The sequence below is a fragment of the Cervus canadensis genome, chromosome 28, assembly GCF_019320065.1.
Source record: "Cervus canadensis isolate Bull #8, Minnesota chromosome 28, ASM1932006v1, whole genome shotgun sequence".
NCBI lineage: Eukaryota > Metazoa > Chordata > Mammalia > Artiodactyla > Cervidae > Cervus > Cervus canadensis.
The window spans coordinates 40,609,474-40,636,143 of NC_057413.1; the positions used below are offsets into that span (position 1 = coordinate 40,609,474).

Consider the following 26,670-nt stretch of genomic DNA (forward strand, 5'->3'; position numbering starts at 1 on the left):
CTGGCTGTCTGCAGTCCATGGGGTCACAAAGAGTTGGACACAACTAAAGTGACTTAGCACACAAGCATACACATGACTTATAACAGGATATTGAATATAGTTCATATGCAATACAGTAGGACCTTGTTATCTATTTTATACACAGAAGTTTGTATCTGCTAATCCCAAACTCCTAATTTATCCCCTTCCCCTTTCCCCCTTAGTAATCATAAGTTTGTTTTCCATGTCTGAATCTGTTTGGTGAATAAATTCATTGGTAGCATATTTTAGATTCCACATATAAGTGATATCACATTTGTCTTTCTGACTTACTTTGCTTAGTATGATAATCTCTAGGTCCCCCTATGTTGTGGCAAATAGCATTATTTCATTCTTTTTTATAGCTGAATAATAGTCCACTATGTATATGTACTCCCTGTCTTCTTTACCCATTCCTCTGCTGACAGACATTTAGGTTGTTTACATGTTTTGGCTACTGTAAACAGTGCTTCTGTGAACACTGGGGTATATGTCAGAGGGTACCATTAATTAGTTTTCCTGGTTCTGCAAGCTCTCGTGGCAGGCTCCTGTCGTCCACGTGGCTCTGCAGGCAGCTGGCTCCTGCAGCTGAGAAGCTTCTCGAGTACTGGACTCCTGCAGACCAAGTGGCTGCTTCTCCAGGGCTGGGCTCCTCGGGGACAGGCGACCACTCTGGCAGCCAGCTTCTGCCATGCATGGTGGTCAGCAGCACACACAGGCCAGAGAGCTCCCTGGCACAGCCGTGCCCTCAAATGAGTGACTGAGTCCTTGGGTGTTCCCCCTACCCTAGGGCTGAGACAGGACTCTCCTTTCATCTTATATTCCAGCAGAGTTTTCTCTGCTTCTTACTAGCCCAAAGACTTCATTTCTCCAATTCTCTGTTATAATAATTTTTATATTAAAACTTATTTGTTGAAATTACTGAGTGATTTCTGTCTATTGATCATAGACTCTGACTGATTCATGGACCATGTTCAGTTGGGATTTGCTGGCCACTGACATTCCAGTGAGCAGGGGCTGTCCAGAAACTTTATATCTGCAAAGGTAAGGTTTGTCACTCACCTCTTTAATTTCCTTTAGAAGTTCAAGAGCACAGCTGAAGTCTGGTGGAGTAGCTGATAGTTGCTCTTTCAGATGATCCCAAAAGGCATTGTGCATGGTCTCCTTGATCCTGCCTTCCAGACTGTAAGAGGGTTAAATGAACAAATTATTTTCTCTACTCAAAAACTGCCATAAGGTCATCATCTATTAAGCCACAAACAATATTTGATTTAAAAAAAAATTACACAGACAAGGGAAGGCCAGGAACTAAGTATGGAGGGCAGCAGAGCTGAACAAGCTGGGGTTTTAGAGTTGGCTGTCAAGGGCACCAGCACAACCTCTCAGAAGGGCTCCTCACGGTCTGGTGCAGCCACTCTCTGCAGTAGGAGGAACCCTGAACAGAGTTCAGGCTGAACGTTAACACTGATTCTACATTTAGCGTAGAAAAGATGTGATTAGTTTCCCTTTACGTACACATACAGCAAACAACTAAGTGATCTTTCATTTTCTTATAGACTCAAATCTAAAAAAGGATTTTCCTTCTTTGACAACATCTATCTATAGATACTTCCAGATCAGCACATCTAAAACTGAATTCACTATCTTTCCCATCCAAACCTGTTCCTCCTGTATTCTTAATCTCAATGGCACTACCAGGCAACCAGTCACGGAAGCCAGAATATCAGTCTTTTTTCCCCTTCCAAAAGAAAGAAGCAGCAAAGGCAATTCAATTAAAAAGGATAATCTTTTCAACAAATGGTGCTAGAACAACTGGACATCCATAGGGAAGAAAAATGAACCTAGACACAGACTTTGAATCAACACCTTCCACAAATAGAGCATAGGCCTCAATGTAAGAAACAAACTCTAAAACTTCTAGAACAGAAGAAACCTATGTGACCTTGGGTTTGGCAATGACCTTTTAGATATACCACCAAAAGCAAGATCCGTGAAAGAAAAAAAACTGGTAAATTGGACTTCATTAAAATTAAAAATTGCTCTGTTAAAGTCACTATTAAGAGAAGGAAAAGACAAGCTCCAGTCTTTGCAAAGCACATATCTGATAAAGAACTAGTATCCAAAACATATAAAGAACTTATAAAATTCAAGCATGAGAAAATAACCCAATTCTATTTTTTTCAAATTAATCTACTGAAGTATAGTTGATTTATAATATTGTGTTAGTTTCTTCTATACAGCAAAGTGAGTCAGTTATACTCACTCTTTTTAAAAATTCTATTCCCATGTAGGTCATTACAGAACAATCCAATTTTAAAACAGGAAGCGGTTTGAACAGACACCTCACCAGAGTATAAATAGAGATGGCAAATAAGCACATGCTCAACCTCATATCTCATTGCTGTTGTTCAGTCGCCAAGTTGTGTCCGATTGAGACCCCATGGACTGCAGCACGCCAGGCCTCCCTGTCCCTCACCATCTCTCAGAGCTTGCCCAAGTTCATGTCCATTGAATTAGTGATACCATTCTATCATCTCATCTCCTGCCACCTTCTTCTCATTCTGCCTTCGATTTTCCCCAGCATCAGGGTCTTTTCTAGTGAGTCGGCTCTTCACATCAGGTGGCCAAAGTACTGGAGCTTCAGCTTCAGCATCAGTCCTTCCAATGAGTATTCAAGGGTGATTTCCTTTAGGATTGACTGGTTTGATCTCCTTACTGTCCAAGGGACCCTCAAGAGTCTTCTCCAGTCCCTCACTTCAAATGCATCAATTCTTCAGTGCTCTGCCTTCTTTATGGTCCAACTCTCACATCTGTACATGACTACTGGAAAGATGAAAACCTTGACTATACAAACGTTTGTAGGCAAATGATGTCTTTGCTTTTTAATACACTGTCTAGGTTTGTCATTGCTTTCCTGCCAAGAAGTAATCATCTTCTAATTTCATGGCTGAAGTCACCATTAGGGAATTGTAAATTAAAGTAACAGTGAGATACCACTACACACCTATTAGAATGGCCAAAATCCAAAAACACTGACAACACCAGATGCTGATGAGGACAGGGAGCAACAGGAACTCTCACACACTGCTCGTAGGAACACAAAGTGGGAGACTGTCACTCTGGAGGATGGTTCCACAGTTTCTTACACAACTAAACACACTCTTTCCATACAGTCCAACAACCGTGCTCCCTAGGACTTACTCAAAGAAGTTGAAACCTTATATCCACACAAAAATCTAAACATGGACATTTATAGTAGCTTTATGTTTTTGCCAAAGCTTGGAAGCAACCAAGATGTCATTTTGTACGTGATGGATAAATAAACTGTGGCATATCCAGACAATGGAGCATTTGTTTTTATTTAGTTGCTAAGTAGAGTCTGACTCTCTTGTGGCCCCGTGGACTGTAGCCTGCCATGCTCCTCTGTCTATGGGATTTCCCAGGCAAGAATACTGGAGTGTGTTGCCATTTCCTTCTCCAGGGGATTTTCCCAACCCGGGGATCAAACCCGCATCTCCTGCATAGGCAGGAGGATTCTTTCCACTGAGCCACCAAGGAAGCCAACAAAATATTATTCAACACTAAAAAGAAATGCACTATCAAGCCCTCAAAAGACATGGAGGAAACTTGATTTTTTTTTTTTGGCCATACCGTGTAGGATCTTAGTTCCCCAATCAGGGATCAAACCCATGTCCCCTGCGCTGGGAGCACACAGCCTTAACAACTGGACCACTAGGGAAGTCCCTTAAATGTATATTGCTAGTTGAAAGAATACAATGTGAAAAGGCTACATACTGTATGATTCCAACTGTAAGAAATTCAGAAAACCTACAGAGATTGTAAAAAGACCAGTGGTTGCCAAAGGTTTCAGGGGGAGAGAGGGAAGGATGAATAGATAGAACATAGGGAATTTTAGGGCAGTGAAATTACTCTGTATGATATGGAAATGGTGAATACAGAAATGGTGAATAAATACATTTTCCAAAACCCATAGAATATACGTCACAAAAAGTGAATACCCCTATAAACTTGAATTAATAATACATTAACTTGAATTATTAATACATTAATAATAATGTATTAATACTGGATCATAAATTGTAACAAATAAACCACACTAATACAAGATGTAAATAGAGGAAACTGTATGTAGGAGAAAGGAGGGAATGTGAGAACTATTATCCATAAAATAAAATTAAACTATGCTAAAAAAATTGTCTATTACTTTTTTAAAGGAATTCACTTTCCTCTGAATGCTTATTTAAATGACTTCTCTGACCAATATGCTTAGGCTAATAAGAAGAAAAAGAACCATTTGAAAATTCTGAGGCTGCACCTAGTCACTGACAATAGTGATTGGTCTTCTGGAATAAAACATCCCCTCTTAGTAATGCATGCTCCTTGTAAAACAAGAAACAATACAAAGATGAATAAAACAAAAATCAAAATTCCTCTCCCAACACTGCAATCTCAATCAGCAACAGTAACCAACTATAATCGACAACAGTCAATTGTGCACTGAAAATGGTCTTAAAACTTTTCTCCTCATCCCATTCATCCAATCCATCTTCCAAGTTCCATAAATTGTTTTTGAAATGTCTCTGAAATCATCTGCTCCTACCATCATCTCTTACCTAGACTACAACAAAGGGCCATTAACTGGTCCCTCTGCCTTCATTCTTTCCCCCCTTTCAATCTGTTCCCCACAAATTAATTCTAAATTCAATTACTTTTCCAAGATTCAATCCTGATTATGAGGTCATGCTCAAGAGTCCATCAGGGGCTTCTCAGCATCAGCAGCACAAACAGCTCAGATGACCCTCCTGATACAGCTCTGCCTCCCTAACTTCTCTCCTCCTACTTCATAACACTTCATGCTCAACTATACCAAGACACTTATTCAGTTCACACCACTGCGCCTCCAACCCGTGTCCTCTGCCAGGAGCATTCCTTCCCACCCAGACCACCTCTAAGACTCAAGTCATCATAGGCAAACCTTCTGTTTCTTAGGCAGCTGAGAACTTTAATTAAACTCTATACACAGCTCTAAGTGAACTTAGCAGTCACTTTCTGTAATTCAACGGTGTCTCCTACAAAAGCGTCTTGACAGCAAAGACAGTGCCTTATTTGTTCATAGCTGCAGTTACCTCTATCTCCAGAAGTCAGCAATTTTTCCTGTCACGTGATAAGGACGCAACAAATGCCTGGTGAATGAATGGCCCAAATAAGGGATTTCCCAATTAATACAACTGTAGGTAACATTCTACTTTTGCTTTATTGACTACGCCAAAGGCTTTGACTGTGTGGATCACAACAAACTGTGGAAAATTCTTAGAGATGGGAATACCAGACCACCTTACCTGCCTCTTGAGAAATCTGTGTGTCGGTCAAGAAGCAACAGTTAGAACTGGACATGAAACAACAGACTGGTTCCAAATCGGGAAAGGAGTACATCAAGGCTGTATATTGTCACCCTGCTCATGTAACTTATATGCTGAGTACCTCATGAGAAACGCTACACTGGATGAAGTACAAGCTGGAATCAAGACTGCTGGGAGAAATATCAATAACCTCAGATATGCAGATGACACCACCCTTATGGCAGAAAGTGAAGAAGAACTAAAGAGCTTCTTGATGAAAGTGAAAGAAGACAGTAAAAAAGTTGGCTTAAAACTCAACATTCAGAAAACTAAGGTCATGGCATCTGGTCCCGTCACCTCATGCAAAGAGATGGGGAAATGGTGGAAACAGTGACAGACTTTATTTTTGGGGGCTCCAAAATCACTGCAGATGGTGACTGCAGCCATGAAATGAAAAGATGCTTGCTCCTTGAAAGAAAAGTTATGACCAACCTAGACAGCATATTAAAAAGCAGAGACATTACTTGGCCAACAAATGTCCATCTAGTCAAAGCTATGGTTTTTCTAATAGCCATGTATGGATATGAGAGTTGGACTATAAAGAAAGCTGAGTGCCTTTATATGACTATAAAGAAAGAATTGATACTTTTGAACTGTAGTATTGGAGGTGACACTTGAGAGTCCCTTGGACAGCAAGGAGATCCAACCAGTCCATCCTAAAGGAAATCAGTCCTGAATATTCATTGGAAGGACTGATGCTGAAGCTGAAACTCCAATACTGTGGCCACCTGATGCAAAGAACTGACTCATTAGAAAAGACCCTGATGCTGGGAAAGATTGAAGATGGGAGAAGGAGACAACAGAAGATGAGATGGTTGGATGGCATCACCGACTCAATGGACATGAGTTTGAGTATACTCCAGGAGTTGGTGATAGACAGGGAAACCTGGTGTGCTGCAGTACACGGGGTCGCAAAGAGTCGGACACGACTGAGCAACTGAACTGAACTGAGGTAACATCATCCTATTAGACCAAAGTCAAGTCAACTGCCAATAAGGAGTGACTTCAAACTTCACTTATTCAGGTTTATGCATTGCATCTATTGCCACTGGCCATTTCAAAGTGATTCTGTGCTTCCTCTAATAGTTTGCCAGAGCCTTTATTTTGAGCTTTTTCTTTTTTGGGGGTGCTATTCATTGTGGAGACCTCTTCCTAGGGGCCTAATAAAAATGCATTTGTATGAAGCCTGTGCATTTAGGTAGGTTTTAAAGCTCGGAGGAGTTTCTTTAGAATACTCTTTTGCAAAAAAAAAAAAAAAGAATACTCTTTTGCATGTAAAGCACACTTCTTCCCTGAAATTTTTATGGGAGAGATAAGTGAGTCACAAATATTCTGTTGAAGAGAAATCTAGTCAGTTGCTTAAAAGAACACAGCCCAAATAAAATAAGGACGGACTAGGTTGAAAAGAAGTGAACTTGTGATTTGAAAGAGTTGCTGCTTTGACAGTACTTAAATACTGCAGGGAGAGCTTCAGTTTCCGCTATGTTCACAAACTTTCCTGAGATCTGACATATGTTGAAGGTATGTTTGGATCTGACACACAGCATATTCAATGACGGTTGCTCATCTAGCATAAGACACGACGGAGAAACCTTCAGACACAGAGCAGATGACACCTCTTTCTGTTTTGCAGTGTATCCTGGTGTCATTTTTTGTGAATGTGGTCAGGTAGAGTTGGTTTTATTGTTGAGCTCTGGGTTGGTTTTTTTTTTTTTTTTTTTGGTCTCTTTTGGTGGGATGGGGATGGGCTAAAGCCACAGGAAGAAAAACGTGATATATGTGTCCAGTATTTTGCTTTAGTTTTGTAAGAAGAGTTGAACTAGTTTTGATACCAAGAATAAATGGTGGAAAATGAAAAAAAAAAGAAACCCTTGATTTCAACCTTTTTCCTGATGTAAATTTTGTACTGCCTTACTTGAGACCCCAGCTCTGAACAGTACTATTTCCCTGCTTCATTTCTCCCTCTTTCATTTCCTCTACTCATTTTTTTTCTCCTCTCCTGACAGCAACAAACATATCTAAGCAGTGAGAGAGATGCGAGAGGATCTGGGCTTTGGTGAAAACCTGTTCCCAGAGAAGCTGTGCTTGGCGTGGCCATCTGTTGGTGAGAGCAGATCAGAGCGTGAAAACCAGGGCAGCAACTTGGGGCACAGAACATCTCCTGAAGCTGACAAATAACAAAAGCATTTAAGGAAACTGAATAATCACAAGCTGCCATTGTGTATCTGTCCACTGGTGGGAAATCAGAACTGTTTTAAAATGTAAAAATCTGACACTGAATTTACCCACTGAACTGCCAATAAACTAGCAAGTCATATTAATACTTAAAATGGTTCTTATTTATTGCAATGTCAATATAACTAAGAATGAAAAATAAGGCTTGATGGGGATGGGGGAGCATTGTTTATCAACAGTATTCTGATCCTCATTCACAAATTAAGCCGATTTATGAAGCAGGGTGGGGGTGAGGGGACAGTTGAAAACACCACGAATATAAAAATTAACTTTTTTATCTGTGCCTGTTTAAATCTGTGACCACATAAGAGGAGTAGGAGTCAGGTGGTAGGCAACCAATATCCATTAAAAGACTCCAAAGATCTAGATCCCCAGGATTCACACTCTGGTGTAATCCTGTACCCTCAAGTATCGCCTGGATTTGAGGGTTCCTTTTTAGCAAATAAAATGTAGCAGGGGCCATGGACATCTCTGCTGAGGTTAGGTAGCAAAAAGACTGGTTTCTGTCGCAGGCACCGTCTCTCACCCACCTACCCGCTTTCTCATGCTGGGTGAGGGAAGGCAGCTGCTATGCTGTGAGCTGCTCCGTGGAGGAGCCCAGGAGGCAAGGAGCTGAGGGCAGTTCAGGCCAACCTCAACAGCCTGACAGAGGCTGTGTCAGGGAAGCCACGCCCAGATCCCCGACCCGCAGAAACTGGGAGAGAACACTGCTTTAGCTGCTAAGTTTTGGGGTAATCTATCATGCAGCAATAGACAGCTACTACAGGCTAATTCCTCCACATCTGTCAGAGAAGATCTGAAATGCACTTCAACTCTTACTATTGAGGTCCTAAAGTCCCCTGGTAGCTCAGAGGGTAAAGTGTCCCCTGTAATGCGGGAGACCTGGGTTCGATCCCGGGTCGGGAAGAGCCCCTGGAGAAGGAAATGGCAACCCACTCAAGTACTCTTGCTAGAAAATTCCACGGATGGAGGAGCCTGGTAGGCTACAGTTCACAGGATCACAAAGAGCCACACACGACCAAGCAACTTCACTTCAAAAGTCCCCTCCAGTATTCTTGCCTGGAGAATCCCATGGACAGAGGAGCCTGATGGACTACAGTCCACGGGGTCACAAGGAGTCAGATACAACTAAAGCTCGACTTAGCATGCACGCAAAGTGAACATCTCAATAACTGCTTGGGTTTAGTCACTGGTTAAATAACATTTGCTTCATGACCCTCTGGTACTAATAATTACAATTTATTACTCTTCTGTTCAAGTTGTTGAGACCTCTTATGGCTTAGATTCAAACACTGATTGTATTCTTAAACAAAAATGCTTCCAGTCTAGTCAGTAAGGCATTTGTGCTAAATACCCATAGCAGGATGAATAAAATGGGAAAATCAGAAGAACCTGTACCTGCCAGGAGGCAAAACCTTCTCTTCCATGTGGAAATCATGATTCATCCCAATCTCGATGCTCAGCTTGGAAACATCATTAACTGTATCTCTCAGGCCTGTGACAGAAAGAACATATGTGTACACCTGAAACTCATGTTCTATGTTAATTATATCCCAACTGAAAAAAAAAGAAAGTACGGTGGACACCAGTGAACTCAGACAAGTCTGAACTGCTATTTTATTCAGAGATTCACTGTGAGTAGGCTCCAAATTGAGATTCATCCCAGTGACCTAACACACACTCCTTCAACCATTCAATTATGTTTTCTGAACTCAAGGCTGTGTGACAGAGCCTCTTAGTAGCCCAGTGTGGGGATAAGGGAGGACAAAGAAACTATTTTATTAAAAAACAAAACAGAAAATGGATCTGATTAAAAACCTTTCTCTTGGGATTTCCCTGGTGGTCCAGTGGCTAAGACTTCCTGCTGCCAAAGTAGGGGGCCCAGGTTCCATCCCTGGTCAGAGATAGATCCCACATGCTGCAACTAAGAGCCCGCACATGGCAATGAAGATGACTTCTGGGTGGCATACCCAAAAAATTTAAAGACTAAAAAGAAACTCTTACAAAGTAAAATAATAAAGCAGCAAAGAAGTAATTTGCAAAAATAAACATTTATCTAAGGGTATTATGACTACACTCTCCTCCTCCTGTCTTTGATCGATGTTAAATTCTCCACACAGAAGTACTGAATGGTGTCAATTTTACTTGGTCTTCTAAAGTAGTTTCTAGAATTTAGGATTTCACAGACTAGTAAATTTCCAAAATGATTTTGAGCAAGGGACAAAAACTTGCCAACTTTTTGTTTTGTCAAGTATGGACAGTATGAAAACAGCAAAAAAAGAAAAGAAACCACTCTGCCACCACCAAAACCATTATTTCATAAAAGAAAAATAGTTTAACCTCCAAAAAAGCAGGAAGGGTCAGAATAAAGACTAGTCCTTAAAATGAATCAACTTTAGCTTTAGGAAAAACTCATTACAGTATCTTTATTTCATTCCACTAAATCTTGCTAGGAATTTTGTGACAAACCAGTACTAGCATTTGGGAACCACTGTTCTTAGTACAGACCGAGTTGATAGCATTCCCATATAATAGGCATACATGGCAGTTATAATTACTTGGTATATAAAAGAGTCATACACAATAAATCATCTTCTCACGATCTTTCAATAAAGCTTCATAATTTGTTCACAGAAAAGTATTTGGCTCCAAGATGTAGAGGGGATATAAAAACACTAAGATCAACCATTAGTTGATAACTGTTGAAATTGGGCAGTGACTAAATGGGGGTTCATTATTCCAGTCTCTGTATATGTTTGTTTTCTATAAGTAAAAAGGTTTAAAAATTTAAAAAGTAAAGTAAAATTATCTCAGAAAAAAGGTTTCATAGAAGAATGCCTCTGTTCTTAGAAGATACACGAAGTACTTAAAGTCATGACCCTATAACTTCAAGAAAAAATACCTATGTATAAGAACAGAAAAAAAAAAAACCAATATGGCAGAATATTAACAATGTGGGCATTCATTGTTTTTTTTCCAACAGAATTGAAATATTTCAAAATAAGAAGTTAAGGATAAAAGTTGACTGTAAAATTTATCAAAAAGCCACAGATGGCATTTCTGTTTAGGCAAACATAAAGGTGAATTTAACCTTGGGTGACAGGAAGTTTCCTTTATTTCATCAGCCTCTTTAAAGTCTTTAGTTTCAGGCAAAATGGCAAAATACAGTCAAATATGCAAACAGACTTGCTGCTAATTCACCAAACACAAAATCAGAACTAAGAAAATCTTCAGAGGGAGATTGAGCTGCTTGTAGCAGTTTATTGAAGCACTGAGGAAAACACACAGAAACACTTCCCAGCTTCAACAAATCAGAGTTCAGAACCTGCTTCTACAACACTGGTCTGTTGTCCAAAGTACCATAGCACTATGCAACTGTTACAGCTGCAAAATTCAGGAACGGGGAGGGCTCAAAGAGAAATTAGACATAAAAAGTAACTAAACAGATTTTTTAAATCCAGATCCCAAGGACAAAAACATTTTCAAAATAACTCGGTAAGTGACTTAACCAAGTCACCCTAATACATAAAATTTCAAATTTTTTTAAAAAGAGGAATTTGGTTATTCAGGTTAGAGCTGTCTTGTCTATGGATTCATTTAAATAACCTCCTCAAGAACTTAAATAGCCTAAACTGTTTCTACCAAAAAAGTGACTTGCCACCCCACATCATGTTCTTATCTATTGAAAAGTACCTACGCCAAGGGAGGATTCCAAAGCACCCAATTTGCTGCTTTTCCTTAAACAGCAGCGACCCCTTGTGGCTACAAGAGAAACAAATGGGACTGAATTTGAAGAATTTAACTCAGGTGGTTAAGGCACGTGGGCAGGCCTTCCGATTGAGGACTAAATTATCTGGTGATTATTATAAAAGAAATGCTGGATGCATCCCAGTGAGATCAGACCTAAAGAGTGGAAGAGACTTTGTGCCCCAACGGCAACATGAAAGAACACTGCACTATTGTTGCTGTTCCGTGTGGAGTCAGATTCTTTGCGACCCCATGGACACCAGGCTTCCCCGTCCTTCACTGTCTCCTGGAGTTTGCGCAGACTCATGTCCATTGAGTCGGTGACGCTATCCAACAGTCTTATCCTCTGTCACCCTCATCTCCTCATGCCCTCTAAAAGGGTGAGGCCAGAGCAGCATTGCTAGTGCAGTCCAGCAAGCACAAAGAGAACACACGGCCCCTCTAGGATCATTTCGGGTCTTTAAACTCTACCCCAGGTGTCTGCCATGTTCCCCCTACGAAATCAAAATAACAGAACACAAACAGGGCTCTGAACTGAGCCTCAATCTCGTCAGATTCAAGAAATCGCTCCTGGGTCACGTCTTTTCTCCAGGACCCAAAACTCTCTGCAGATCTTCGTTCGGTTCAATAGGGTGCCTCTGGCCTGAACGGAAGAGGCTGGGGTTGGAGGAGGTAAGGAAAGAGGGTGCGAGAGCAGTGTGGCGCTTCCCACCCGACCCTCACTGAGCACACGCCGAGGGCCGAGGCCGGGGGCTGGACCTACGGGAAGGGGGGTCCTTGAGGCTGCCCTTGTCTTCCCGGGTCGGTCCTGAGCTTTCGGGCTTACAGGGTCTGCTCTCCGCGTCGCCAGGGTCCTTCCCGGGCACGTTTTCCTCCACGTCCGTCATCCTGCTGATGGAATCTAGGTGGAGAAGTAAACGGGGGCGCTGTGGGCGGCGGGGAAGAGGGCGTTCCAACTGCCGCGGGGGTGGAGGAGTCTGGGGCCCGGCCCGTCGCGGACCCCACTGAGGGAGCTGGGCAGGCAGCTTCAGGGAGGGATGCGGGCAGAAGGGCCCGGAGGAAGGGGAGCCCGAGAAGTGAGCGCTGCCTCCACAAGCGGGACACTGCGGCCAGAGCGGGCGGCCTTCCCCGCCCGAAGCGCTGGCCCCGGGCTCTCGCCAGGGCTCGGACAACTCCTGGGTTCTCACCTCTCCCCCAGGCCCGCGGCCACTCGGGTGTCGGCGGGGCGGAGGCCCTCAGCTAAGCGCGGGCCGTACCACCGCGGAGGGGCGGCGGGGGCCGGCGGCATGCAGGGCCGAGAGGCAGCGTGCAGGCAGGAGGGCCAAGCCCGGGCTCACCCCCCACGCCCGCGTCAGGGTGGCACAGGCCGGGCTTTGAGCACAAACCCCCGCCCGTCTCCGGGGCAACGGGGCAGGGCACGTGCTGCCGCCCTCTGTCCTCGAGGGCTCGAGGCCTGGTCCGTCCCTGCCGGGCATTTCCCGCCCTCCGCGAAAAAAAGCACCTGGAACGACTGAGGAAGGGAAGGCGCACCGATGTTTCTTCAGGATGTTTCTTCAGCCCGTTCAGAAAGCTTGAGAAACACCGGTCCACAGCCAGGCAGGTGGTTTCCTTAGCCCTGGGCCCCTTGCGAGAGGAGCGCCTTTCTCCCATTCTCCAGGTGTGGGAGCTGAGAGCCCTGCCGGGTGCTGGTCAGAGAAGGCGTGGGGACTTGGAGGGCGGTGTCCTGGGGCTCGTGTGGGTCCTGGGGTCGGATCCCTGAGCTCCAGGGAGCACATCGCCGGCTTTTCTGGGTTCCCGCTGCCCCTGAAGTGATGTGAGGACCTGAGGTGACCCCTCCCCCTCTTCTCCAGTTCCCTATACTTTGGGGGGCGGGGATGAAAAGGAAATTTTCCACTCCACATGCTCCCATCGTTCTTTATTACTCTGACTTGATTTCTTACCACAAAAGCTTACTTTGAAAATAAATAAATAAAACAAAAGATGAAAGTATTGCTTGTAAGAAACCGAGTTCTCATTATAACCCTTGCCTTGTTAGTGTGGAATGTGGATTTTTCTTGCACAACTCCTGCATTTTGAAGGGGAAAATTATGAAGAGATCCAAGAACATTTCTGCTTAAGAAAATCCACTTCACTCTGAGGCCCAGGCAGAAAGCAGGGGAATGGCCTGGCAAAGTTACTGTTTAGCCAGGGTATCTCAAACCAGTACATACTAAACCTACCCCTTCCTCTTTATCACCTTTTCCTGGTATTTCCCTCAGAGATGTCAACTGTGAAGCAGGCTGGCCTACTCCCCAAAGCCTGGAGAAGTGGGAGGAAGTTGCATGATTTCAGCCAAGTTCAAAGAAAATATTCTTCACTATTACAGGGAGATACGTAGATTAGGTTGTTGATTTCCTTTTTTTTTTCCCCCAGAATAATGTTTGTGCATTTTTATTTCTCGGAGAAAATTTTCAGAATGACACCAGTTTGTTTTCCCACAAAAACGGTATTGCCATGAAACTCTCCCTAGTGATGTCTGAAATTACTGTACTTGAGCAGTTCATTTACATATATCACACAGCCCCTTTTAAGTATCCTCTTCTTACCCAAGCTATCAGGAAGGGGCAGTAGGAGGAAATAGCAGTGGGGGAGCACATGGATGGGGGAGGAGACCCGCCAGAAAAGAAGGAAAGGATGGAGGCAGGAGAGAATGACCGAATTGCAGTTTTCTCAGGGTCAGCGTGGGGACAGCATTTCATGATCTTATCTTGAATAGTTATCAGAACCAACTAGGCAAAAGTTAGAAGTTGAGGAGAATAGAAAGATGATGTGAGAGATAAACTCTCCTTCCCTTTGGGGTCTTAGTTAATAATAACTGATTTTTGTTTAATGATCTACAAAATGCTTTTACATTGCAAATCCATATGCCCTGCACATAATTTTATCTGTTCAGTAGGCAAGGCAGGTGTTATATTGGACCGTTTAATAGCTGAGCAAACTGCGAATCAGAGAGATTTCAGGGCTTTTCCCAAAGTCACACGGCAAGCAAGGTCTTGATTCTTGATCATATATTTTTTAATAATTCATGCCACCTGACTCTGGCTGAGAAGTTGTATAAACAAGAAAATACAACTAATATGTAGTGGCATGGTAGGTCCCAGAATGGAGTACATAGAAGATTTGTTACTGGAGGTCAGAAAAAGGGTGAGAGAGCTTCCAGATGTTGGGATCAGTTCAAACCCAGCCATGAGCCAGAACCCTAAGCAAGATTGTGTAACCAATTTGGTCTTTAGAAATGGGTTTCTTGTTCAGCCTGGCTCCCCCTCAACCTCAGGACCCCTCTTTAAACTCTCAAAATGGGTGAAAATGGATTTTCCATATATGTCCGTCCTTTGGTGGGAGTACCCCTCCCGAGTAACTCAACACCTTTACCCTATTAAAGTGCACATATTTCAAAAGACCCATAAGGCAAGTATTTCTCACCAACCCAAGGACAGAAGTAAAAGCCCTGTTTCCTCTCACGTTGCAGTGTGCCCAAAGCTGTCCACCCCAGAGGTGCCGTTTTAAACTAAGATGTCATATGTTTGTTTTAACACTATTTGCTCTATTTGCTCTTAGCAAATCTTTGAGTAGAATTCTTGTTTAAAGAGGAAGGGCTTCCTATACTTACTGGCACACCTTTGTACCCATATGGTTGTAGATACCCCAACTTGAGAAGTAGCCTAAGGGAATTTCAGGCCAGCAGCTAGAGTCTTCCTACTTCTCAACCACTTCCCCACATATGTGTGCTTTAACACAAGCCCAAGAGTATGACCTATCCTCATTCATTAAATATGATCCTGGGAACGCTGGGTATAATTTGCCCAGAAGAGCAAATTATACAGAAAGTTGATCCTACCACAAAGACATTCTGAAAGAGGGGTGGTATAGAGAAGGATGTCCGTAAGAAGTAGAGGACCACAGAATTTAAGAGGAATCCTGAATATTGGCTTTGCTAGCTAAAACAAAATAACAAAAACAAAACACGCCTCATTTTACAAAGAAGCATCTTAGGCTCAGCGAGGTTAAATGACTCGTCTAAGGTCACCACCAGTTTACAGAAAATTTAGGACTAGAACCCATATCACAGTCTGTTTATTCCATAATATATGGAGCTAAGTAAGAGTAAAAGCTAATATGGTAAATAAATATTTACATTTCCTAAAGAAAAATGTAAATGATAGGCCATGGAATGGAAATAGTAAGGGATGATGTTAACTAGAGGCCCAGACTGCAAGTAGCGTGGAGTATAGTAGAAGATAAACAGTCAACTAAAGTGGTAGGGACACGTAAATACAGGGTGGGACATTTAAATGGAACCATTTGGAGTCATGTAAACTGGGATCGACTTCATTATAGCCTCCCTTATGGTACAGAACCGCACGTCAAAACTATTTGCTTTAGTCTCTTGACAAATGTGTTTTCTTCGGAGAACAGGAGGAGTGTGAGAAGGGTCGAGGTGATCTGGGGCGAGTCTGGACGAGGCCCTTAGAAGCTCACATGGCAGTGTGATGGATGGGAACTCATCACAGATCTTTTCAGGGAAGGGGTTCCAAGAGAAGACAAAGCAGCCATGCTGGGGACCTCCTTCTCCAGTCCTGCTCCTCCCTGCACCAGGCTCCTTGCACACACCACCCCTTCCTCTCTTCACCCTGCCCACTCCCTCTCATTCCTCAGGTCTAGCTCACAAGGCATAACTCCATCAGAGAACCCTCCATGGCCCTCCGTTAGTTTCTTCTTTTTTTTTTAATGTGGTAAAAGTCACATAATAGAAAACATATTTAACCATATTTATGTGAAGAAAGCTGAGCGCCGAAGAATTGATTCTTTTGAACTGTGGTGTTGGAGAAGACTCTTGAGAGTCCCTTGGACTGCAAGGAGATCCTAAAGATCAGTCCTGGGTGTTCACTGGAAGGACTGATGTTGAAGCTGAAACTCCAATACTTTGGCCACCTGATGCGAAGAGCTGACTCGTTTGAAAAGACCCTGATGCTGGGAGGGATTGGGGGCAGGAGGAGAAGGGGACAACAGAGGATGAGATGGCTGGATGGCATCACCAACTTGATGGACATGAGTTTGAGTAAACTCCGGGAGTTGCTGATGGACAGGGAGGCCTGGCGTGCTGCGATTCATGGGGTCACAAAGAGTCGGGCACGACTGAGCAACTGAACTGAACTGAACTGATGTGTATAGTACAGAGGTACTAAGCACGTTTGCACTGTCGTGCAACCCTCACCATCATCCATCACCCGTATTTCTCACCTTCCTAAACTGGAACTCTGTCACCATTAAATACTAAGTCCCCATTCCCCCTCCCCACCCCCTATCCCCTGGCATCTATGTATAGACCTTCTGCCTTATGAATTTGACTATTCTAAGTATCTTGTATAAGTGGAATCAAACAGCATTTGTCTGCATCTACTGTATACTGGAATGCATTTTTAAGGTTGACTTAATAATTGTCTTGCAAAGAGACATTTGTATATATGTCAATATATATGTGTATATATGTCTGCAAACAGACATGTATATATGTCAAACTCTGTTAGCTTCTGTCAACACCTATTCCTTATTCTGCATAGCAGTCACTGCAGTTTGTCCTTACACAGTTGCACATGATGAACCCTGACGGATTGTCTAACTCCACCGGGAGACTTTGAGTTCTCTGAGAGCAGGAACAGTATGCGCTTCACTCACATAGTCGGTATCCCGCCAGTAATTGTCAGATGAACACACAGCCACAAACAGGGGAGGCAGCGGTGCCGGGGGGGGGGGTCAGGCAGAGTGTCCCCCTGGGCCCAATGGGTTCGTTAACGGTGCCCATCTTTCTCTTTTTGTCTTACAGACATGTTTCCCCTTTTTCTGTGTCTCCTCTGTCTTTAGGGTCCTGTGACTCTTTTAAACCAGCAAAGGCAACATCAGAAGAGGGAGGATATTTAGGGTCCTGTGTTGGGGTGGGGGGTGTCCCCCTGAACTGGGAGGTGGCAGCAGGGGGCACTGGCATCTTGGTAGTAACTTCCAGAGGCAGGCTTCTTCTCTCTCTCGCTAGAGTAAGCCAGGGTCAGCAGCAGCCCAAAGCCACAAAAACTGACTTTCAAAGTCCTCCTAAGAGCTGCATCTCTCGACTCCCCCAAACAATCGCGCCTTGTGCCCCAGGACACGGCGCGAGTTCCACACTTAAAGCAGTTTCCACAGAACCGCATTCAGTTGGTTTTAAACTCTGGGGAAAGCTGGCAGCCTCTTTGTGGGTTTTTTTAAAAACTAGTTAGAGGGACAATTAAACCTTTATGGGCCCCAGAATGTACCTATGCAGACATAAATAAGGATCATTCTTCGTCACCGGAGAGAATCCACTTTCTGGCAACAGATATATTTTTCTGCCATCGCAGGACAGGGTTGAGCTCACGTCTGAGGGCCTTTGTGATTAGGGCAGGTGATGGGCGTGAGCAGAGTTAGAACGTGGACCCTAAGTTCTCAAAATGGACACATCGCGGGCCTCGGGCTTAGCTGGTCTGAAATAAATCACAAACTCCCAAAGCCTTCCCAGAAAGCTGCCAGGAGTTTAGGCCAAGAACACTCATCTTGCTTCCTCCTTGTGTTACTTTGGGCCAAAAAACGGTCCATTTGTCAAAGAGTCCTGACTTCTTTATTTCCACTCTTACAACACAATACAATGCATTCACATATTTACAGTGCAATGTCCTTGAACGGTCGGGATGATTTTTTTTTTTTTAATCTAATAATATCATTAAATGCACCAGGGGGCTCTCTCCTTAAAGGAACCTTTGAGGAAAACTCTTTTGTTAAGTGAATCAGTCTTTTGTAAAGCAAATCATCAGCCACCAACTTGTTCTCCAAATCTGAGATTTCACATAAGAGATTTTCTTAAACCAGGCCATCTTTAGATGGTGGCCTGTGCATTTTCTCTTATTTTCCTGACTTTGCTAAAGACAAGCTCTTCCTGAATAGACATTGGACCGGGATGAAGGAATCTCAAACACTTGAGAAATAAATCAGTTTCAATCATTCCCGTCATCCATAATTCTTTAGAACCGCCAGCCTAAAGCAAAGTATAATGATCTCCTGACAAAGAATCCAGCTGCAGATTTGAAGGCCAGTCTATTTGAAGTCAGTTTCAAAAGAACTGCAGAAAACAAGGTTTTGCTTTTTTTTTTTTTTAAGTTATTGTCATGGGGGTTTTTGTGTGTGTGGTGAAATACATAGCATAATATTTATTATTTTAACCATTTGTTATGTGTACAATTCAGTGGCATCAAATAATCCACAACATCCACAATGTTGTGTAACCTTCACCATTACCTCCCCAAACTTTCAACATCCCCAACAAAAACTCTATAAGCACTAAACAGTAACTTCTCCTCTCCTCCAAAACCCCCTCCCTCAGGTCATGGTAGTCTGTATCCTACTTTTTGTCTCTAGGAACAGAGAACAGTTTTAAACTTCAGTTTTACTTCAGTTCATGTTTTCTTCCCATGGCCGGCAGGGAGAACAGGGAAACCATGGCCATCCTCTTTGTCACCTTGGGGACTCTTCCCAGCACTGCCTCCCCCCTCCCTGTTCCTCCATCGACAGTGTCTACTAGAGGAAGCCAGAGCTCGTTTGAACGGTTTAAACTTGCAAAGGGGCTGCAGCCCCCTGTGGGAACAAAAAGAGGTCACTGGGTCTGAGTCTCTGTTACAAGCTCAGGAATGGCAAGAATTTTCTGACTTCAATAGTCTGAGGAGGTAGACGGCTGTTTTGGTGTCTGAAGCCTGCTTGGAGCCTGCGTGCGGCCCACGTTCAGTGCCTGTCAGCCACAGAGTTAGTACCTGAGATCCCTCAGACCTCAGGCTCAGAAAGATGGAAATGCAAGAAGAGCCGCAGAGAGCTCCCTCAGACACCCTCAAATTCCATGCCATGAAATTTCTCAAATTGGAAAACACTGGCTAAACCACTCATAACCCCTGCAGACCCTAATCTCTTGTATCCATCTGTGACAGACAGAGGCACACTCAGAATGACCGACATCCGTCAATTTGGGTGCTCCTTTGCTCAAGAAGCTTGGAAATTCTCAAAGGAGTGAGCCTCCTTACCTCTGCCCACCGCCACCCACCACCTCCTGCCCTTCCCCAGCGCACAGCTCAGGATAACAGGAGACTTGGTTTATGAAATCTGATTTTAATTGTTTCAAGAACTACACAGAGCCTTGCCTCACCAAGCCTGGGACTGTGAGCCTGCCAGGGGTCCTTGGGACAACTGGGGAGAAGTGGTTCCATGGCCACAGAGAACAGTGAGCGACCGGGAGGTGGAAGGGGAATCCCCACAAAAGCAGGTGGCCTTCTGCTGCCCACATGCTGGTGACCCTGGGCAGGTCACTTCACAGCTCTGGCCTCATTTCTTGGAAGTTGGGTGGAAGCGCCCGCCAGTTATGAGAGTTTGCAGCAAGTGGAAGAAAAGCAAGGCTTTCTGATAGCTCGGATTCTTGAAACAGGAAATAAGACTCTTTGTTTCCCATAGGTGCTGATATTAATGAAAAGAAGGGCTGCAAAAAAAAAAAAGGAAGGGCTGCAGAGAGGCAGAGGAGGAAATCTGGGGAGAGGAGGAAGTCGATGGTACATTTTAGATTTAGGGACAGGTTGAGAATGAATCTTGGTGAGAAAATATTCAGCAGGCAGGTGGAAATAAGCAGGCAGAATTAAGGAGAGAGATTGAGACTGATAACAAGAATGATGTCAGAGGGCTTTCCTGGTGGCTCAGTGGCGGAGAATCCGCCTGCCAATGCAGGAGACAAGGGTTCAATCCCTGATCTGGGAAGATCCCACCTGCCGAGGAACACCTGAGCCCTCAGGCCTCAACTATTGAGCCCAGGCTCCAGACCCTGTGCTCTGCAACGAGATGCCACCATAATCAGAAGCCCACATACCACAACTAGAGAATAGTCACCACTTGCTGCAACTAGAAAAAAGCTCACACAGCAAAAAATATCCTGCACAGCCATAAAAAAAAAAATTATTTTTTAAAAAAGTGGTGTCAGGAGTCACAGTTGCTAGATGAAACAGTAATAATAATGAGGCAACATCTATCAAGTTCTTACGATGTGCCAGGCCCTCAGGAAGCCCTTCACACAGATGCACAACTATCATTCTCACAACACCCTCATGACAAAGATGTTGCTTTTACACCCACTTAATAGATGAGAATTTAAGTATCTTGCTCAGGGTCACACAGTGAATAAGTAGTAAGGCAGGGACTTGAACCCAGGAAGTCTGACCTCAGAACCTTTGATCAGTCTTTTTTAATCACCTCCGGAAAAGTGGAGGTATTGGAGCACACAAGAAAAGCAGTGCAGATGGAGGATAGAACCTTGACAAATGCCTGTAAGTGTAAGAATGCCTATTCTTCATCAGCTGGGACCTAAAATCAGATTCTGAGAAGATGAAAGTGTGGGTCAAAAACAACCCAAGTGGGACTTCCCTGCTGGTCCCGTGGTTAAGACTCTGCTCCCAATGCAGGGAGCCCCATTTCAAGGCCTGGTCAAGGAACTAGACCCCGCATGCCTTGACTAAGAGTTCTCGGGCTGCAACTAAAGATCCCACATGCCGCAACAAAGAACTGGTACAGCAAAAAAACAAAAAACAAACAACCCAGGTGTACCTAGCAATGTGGTGGATTAGACCGGCTCTGCACTTGTAAATAAGTGAGCTCTCTGTGCCAGGCACTCTTCTAATGGGTGTCACATACATTATCACTTAGTCCTCTCACAAATCCTACAAAGAAGGTGGTACAGTGCCCATTCTACAGGAACGGAAACTGAGGCTCCAAGAGCTTAAGGGACTTATCCAGCTAGTAAATACTGGAGACAGAAACTCAAAGCCAAGCTGTGTGTGCAGGCAGCTGGCTCTAGAGTTGCCTCCCCAAAGCAGTCTTTCCCAACTGCCCCTCAACAGTCAGGCAGTGAAATCTCTGAATAGTTCTGATATGTTTCGTATAAGGTGACTCCCTTGAAACAGTTTATAGTTGAAACCAGTATTTGAAGTCAATGCTTCCAGAAGTTACCAAAGGGTCATCAGCTGCCTTGAACCAATGTTGAGATTTACTAATATTCGAGTTAATACAACCCAACTGGAATGAAGCATTGCCTCTTATTTCTACTCTCTGAAACACCCCCAGCTCATTCCTAGGCTTCCCTGGTGGCTCAGACAGTAAAGAATCTGCCTGCAATGCAGGAAACCTCGGTCAGATCCCTGGGTAAGGAAGATCTCCTGGAGACAGGAATGGTAATCCACTTTAGTATTCTTGCCTGGGGAATTTCTGGGGACAGAGGAGCCTGGTATGCTACAGTGCTTGGGGTCACAAAGAGTCAAACAGGACTGAGTGACTAACACTTCCACTTTCATTCCTATGGCATCCAATTCCATGGAGAAGCCTGATTGGTCTAATGGGAAATCCCACCTCCATTAAAGTGATTGGTTCAGAGGGAGCACGTGACATGAATCAGATTAAATAAGGAGCAAGGAGACATTGGCTAGAGGTTTCTTGCCAAGTTTCCCATCAGTCTGTTTCATCACACTCCCTTTGGGAAGAGAGCGTCTCTCTCCTGGATTTTGACTTTGTCTTCCCAGGGTAGGAGAGCGGGAACTGTCCCTGATGGCCATCTTAATGACAGCCTCACTGCTGCACAGTCTCCGGGTACCCCTGTAACCCAGTCTGCTGCCTGATTCCCAAGCATCAAGTCAATACATTCCTTCTCCTTTATGCCCGTTCGACTTGGAGTGCTTGCAGCCCCGAACTCCCACTGGAATACAAGCAGCATGAAGGCACAAACCGTGTCTGTCTGCTTCTCTGCTGTGTCCCGAGCCCTGACTATATAGAATTAAGCAGGGAGAGAAAACTCATTAGAGCTGAGTGAGAGAAACATGAACCTAATAAAGACGCAGAGGATAATATAGCTGGCAAGCACTTCTAAAATCATCTGATCCAAGTCTTCTCTCTGTTCTTCTCTATGGTGAGAAAAGCAAGAGTTGCTGTGTTAGAAAGGTTAGCAGTTGTCCCTCTAATTAGGACAGGAACACTCTAGCACCCGTAGCGAGGATCTTCAGTCTCTGTGAGGCAACCACACTGGAGGGGCTCTGATGTCTCACTCAGTCCAATTTGGAGAATTAGACCAGGAAGGGATAGGCCCCCAGGCTAAGCAAAACTTCGTCATCAGTTGATGATAGAAATGGGGACTTGGTAGGAAAAAAACAAAAACAAAGCCCCAAACAAATGAAAACAAAAACTCACGAATTTTTATATTAATAATTTTTCAAGTACAAAATACCTTCGAGTGTAATAGTTGGTTGATGTTTAACGCTGGCTGTTTTTCATGTGTAAATTAAAGGAAATACATGGTTATAACTCTACAGGACTTCAACGTGGAGCACTCCGTCTGCATCCCTCTTTGTCTGTAGGGCTGAATCTACCCACAGCTTCCTTTGCTGGGCACACAACTCTAAAAATCCAAAATAACAAGATGAGAGCCATGAAGCATTGGTGGACTTCCTAACTCCCTTCCATCGCATTCCGGAATTCTTGTCTATACTTTTTACATAATATTTTGTTTCTTTTAAAATCAACTTTACTGAGGTATCATTTCCGTGAATGAAATTCACCAATTTTAAGCATACATTTTGATAAGCTTTGATATATATGCCAGGGAACCACCACCACAGTTAAATAGAATACTTCCCTCACATCCAAAAGTTTACTTGTGCAACTCTGCAGTCAATATCCTTCTCCTTATCCCAGGAGAGGCCCCAGGCCACCATGGATCTGCTTTCTGTCTCTGTAGCTTAATTTTACTTGTTCTAAAACTTCATATAAATGGAGTTATACAATATACAGTTATATTAGTTGTCTAAGGCTGCCATAAAAATATTGCATACTAGGAGGCTATTAAAACAACAGAAATTTATTTTCTCATAGTTCTAGAGGCTGGAAGATCAAGGTATTAACAGGCTTGGTTTCTCCCAAATCCTCTCTGACATTCAGATAACCTCCTTCTCTGTGTCCTGACATGGCCTTCCTCTCTGTGGATGCATCTCCTGGGCCTCCTCTTCTTTTTACAAGGACACCAGTCCTATTGGATTAGGGCCCCACCACCATTATGACCTCATTTAACCTTAATTGCCTCTTTAAAGGCCCAGTCTCCAAATAAAGTTACATTGGTTAGGGCTTCAACATATGAATTTGGGGACACAATTCAGTCTGTAATAGTGGTCTTTTGTATTTAACTTCTATGACTCAGCACAATGCCAGTGTGAGTCACCAACATCTGTGGCATTTATCAGTAGTTTTTTCCTTTTTATTGCAGAGTATTAGTGCATTCTATGAATATACTACAGTTTGTTTATCCATGTATCTGTTGGTGGATATTTGGGTTATTTCTAGCTTTTGACTTTATGAACAAAACTCCTATAAACATTCTAGTGTGTCTTTTTGTGGACATATGTTTTAATTTCTCTTGGGTAAATAGCTAGGAGTGAATTGCTGGACAATATGGTATGTTTAATTTTATAAGAAGCTGTCAAATATTTCTCCAACGTGGTTGTCTGATTTTACACTTTCACCAACAGTTTATGAAGTTTCAGTCGTTCCACATACTCACCAATACTTGGTATTGTCAGTCTTTTTCCTTTTTCTATAAGCCATTCTAGTAAGGGTGTAGTGGTTTCTCACTGTGGTTTTATATCTCCTTGATGACTAATAACATTAAGCATCTTTCTTGTGCTATTTGTCATTCAGATGCCTCCTCTGGTGAAGTGTCAATTCAAATCTCTTGCTAATTTTAAAAACTGGGTTGTTTTCTTACTGCTGAGTTGTAAGAGTTCTTTACATACTCTGAATACAACTCCTTTATCTGTTATATGCTTTGCAAATATTTTTCTCCCACTCTGTGACTTTCATTCTCCTAATAGTGTCTTTCATATAGTGGAAATTTTTCATTTTCCTTAAGTCTAGTCTCTTATTATTTCTTTCTGGGTCATGCTTTTGCTATCATGTTACCTTTTTTAATACATTCTTTATTTTTGGTTGCACTGGGTCTTTGTTGTTGCACACAGGCTTTCTCTAGTTGCAGCAAGCAGGGGCTGCTCTTCATTGATGTGCACCAGCTTCTCATTGCAGGGGCTTCTCTTGTTGCAGATCACAGGCTCTAGGCAGGCACGCTCAGTGGTTGTGGCACATGAGCTTAGTTGCTCCACAGAACGTGGACTCTTCCCAGACCAAGGATCAAACCTGTGTCCCCTGCATTGGCAGAAGGATTCTTAACCACTGTACCACGAAGAAAGTCCCTGTCATGTTGTTTTGAATAAAGAGTTTTACTTCTTCCTTTCCAACATGGATGCCTATTCTTTTTTTTCTTGCCTTATTGCATTGGCTAAAACCTTTAGTACAGTGTTGACTAGAGTGGTGAGAGCAAGTATCCCTGGTTTTGCTCATATAAGAGGGAAAGCAGAAATATTTCTGCTTTATTGACTATACCAAAGCCTTTGAATGTGTGGATCACAACAAACTGTGGAAAATTGTTAAAGAGATAGAAATACCAGAACACCTTACTTGCCTCCTGAGAAATCTGTATGCAGGTCAAGAAGCAACAGCTAAAACCTGACATGGAACAACAGACTGGTTCCAGATTTGGAAAGAAGTACATCAAGGCTGTATATTGTCACTCTGCTTATTTAACTTATATGCAGAGTACATCATGGAAAATGACAGGCTAGATGAAGCACAAGCTGGAATCAAGATTGCTGGGAGAAATATCAATAACCTCAGATATGCAGATGACACCATCCTTATGGCAGAAAGTGAAGAAGAACTAAACAGCCTCTTGCTGCAAGCAAAAGAGGAGAGTGAAAAAGCTGGCTTAAAACTCAACATTCAGAAAACCAAGATCATGGCATTCGGTTCCATCTCTTCATGGCAAAGAGATGGGAAACAGTGGAAACAGTGACAGACTTTATTTTCTTGGACTCCAAAATCACTGCAGATGGTGACTGCAGCCATGAAATTAAAAGACACTTGCTTCTTGGAAGAAAAGTTATGACCAACTTAGACAGCATATTAAAAAGCAGAGACATTACTTGGCCAACAAAGGTCTGTCTAGTCAAAGCTATGGTTTTTCCAGTAGTTATGTATGGATGTGAGAGTTGGAGTATAAAGAAAGCTGAGCACCTAAGAATTGACGCTTTTGAACTATGGTGTTGGAGAAGACTCTTGAGAGTCCCTTGGACTGCAAGGAGATCAAACCAGTCAAGCCTAAAGGAAATTGGTCCTGCATATTCATTGGAAGGACTGATGCTGAAGCTGAAGTTCCAATACTTTGACAACCTGATGGGAAGAACTGACTCATTGAAAAAGACTCTGATGCTGGGAAAGATTGAAGGCAGGAGGAGAAGGGGATTACAGATGATAAGACGGTTAGATGGCGTCACTGACTCGATGGACATGAGTTTGAGCAAGCTCCGGGAGATGGACAGGGAAGCCTGGCAGTCCATGAGGTCCATGGGGTTGCAAAGAGTTGGACATGACTGAGCAACTGAACTGAGAGGGAAAGCGTTCAGTTTCGCCGTTAGGTATGATGTCAGCTGTAGGTTTTTCACAGATGTTCTTTATCTGGTTGAGGAATCTCCTTTCTACTACTATTTTGCTTAGAGTTTTTAATGAGGAATAGATGTTGTATTTTTGTCAAAATTATTTGCTGCATCCATTAAGATGATCCTATGGCTTTTCTTTCTTTCTTTATTAATAACATGAATTATATTGACTTTCTAATGTTAAGTCAATCTTGTTTTCCTGGAGTGAATCTCACTTGGTCATAATGCATTTTCTCTACATGTTGATTTTATTTACTAAAATTTTGTTTGGACGTTTTGTATCTACATTCATAAGGAATATTAATCTGTAGTTTTTTATTTTCTTATAAATTTTTGTCTGATTTTAGTATCAGGATAATACTGGCCTCAGAATGAGTTGTAAAATTTTTCTCCTCTTCAGGTTTCTGAGTTTGTATATAACTGGTATTTTTTTTCTCCTTTAAATATTTGCAGAATTGTCCAGTAAAGCTAGTTAGGCTTGGAGATTTCTTTGGGGGAAGGTTTTAAGCTACAAACCCAATTTCTTTAATAGATACTGGGTTTTTCAGGTTACCTATTCTTACTGAGTTTTGATAGTTTGCCTGATGATTTCTTTCTGT

The 26,670-nt window shown here is 43.0% G+C and overlaps 1 protein-coding gene across 5 annotated transcripts in view; it reads right to left on the minus strand.

Annotated features, from left to right (window-relative positions):
• The window catches only part of TCP11 (t-complex 11), an 81,724-nt gene that overhangs the window by 13,976 nt on the left and 41,078 nt on the right, over positions 1 to 26,670 (minus strand). For 2 of the 5 annotated variants that reach the window (XM_043450188.1, XM_043450184.1), the window contains 3 exons: positions 12,184 to 12,321; positions 9,072 to 9,168; positions 1,081 to 1,201 (listed from right to left, as the gene is read on the minus strand). In XM_043450188.1, the coding sequence (XP_043306123.1) occupies positions 1,081 to 1,201; positions 9,072 to 9,168; positions 12,184 to 12,307 (342 nt within the window). In that variant the 5' untranslated portion in view covers positions 12,308 to 12,321. Of the gene's footprint in view, positions 1 to 1,080; positions 1,202 to 9,071; positions 9,169 to 12,183; positions 12,916 to 26,670 lie in introns of those variants that run through there. The other 3 variants (XM_043450185.1, XM_043450187.1, XM_043450186.1) reach the window with 3 other exon arrangements.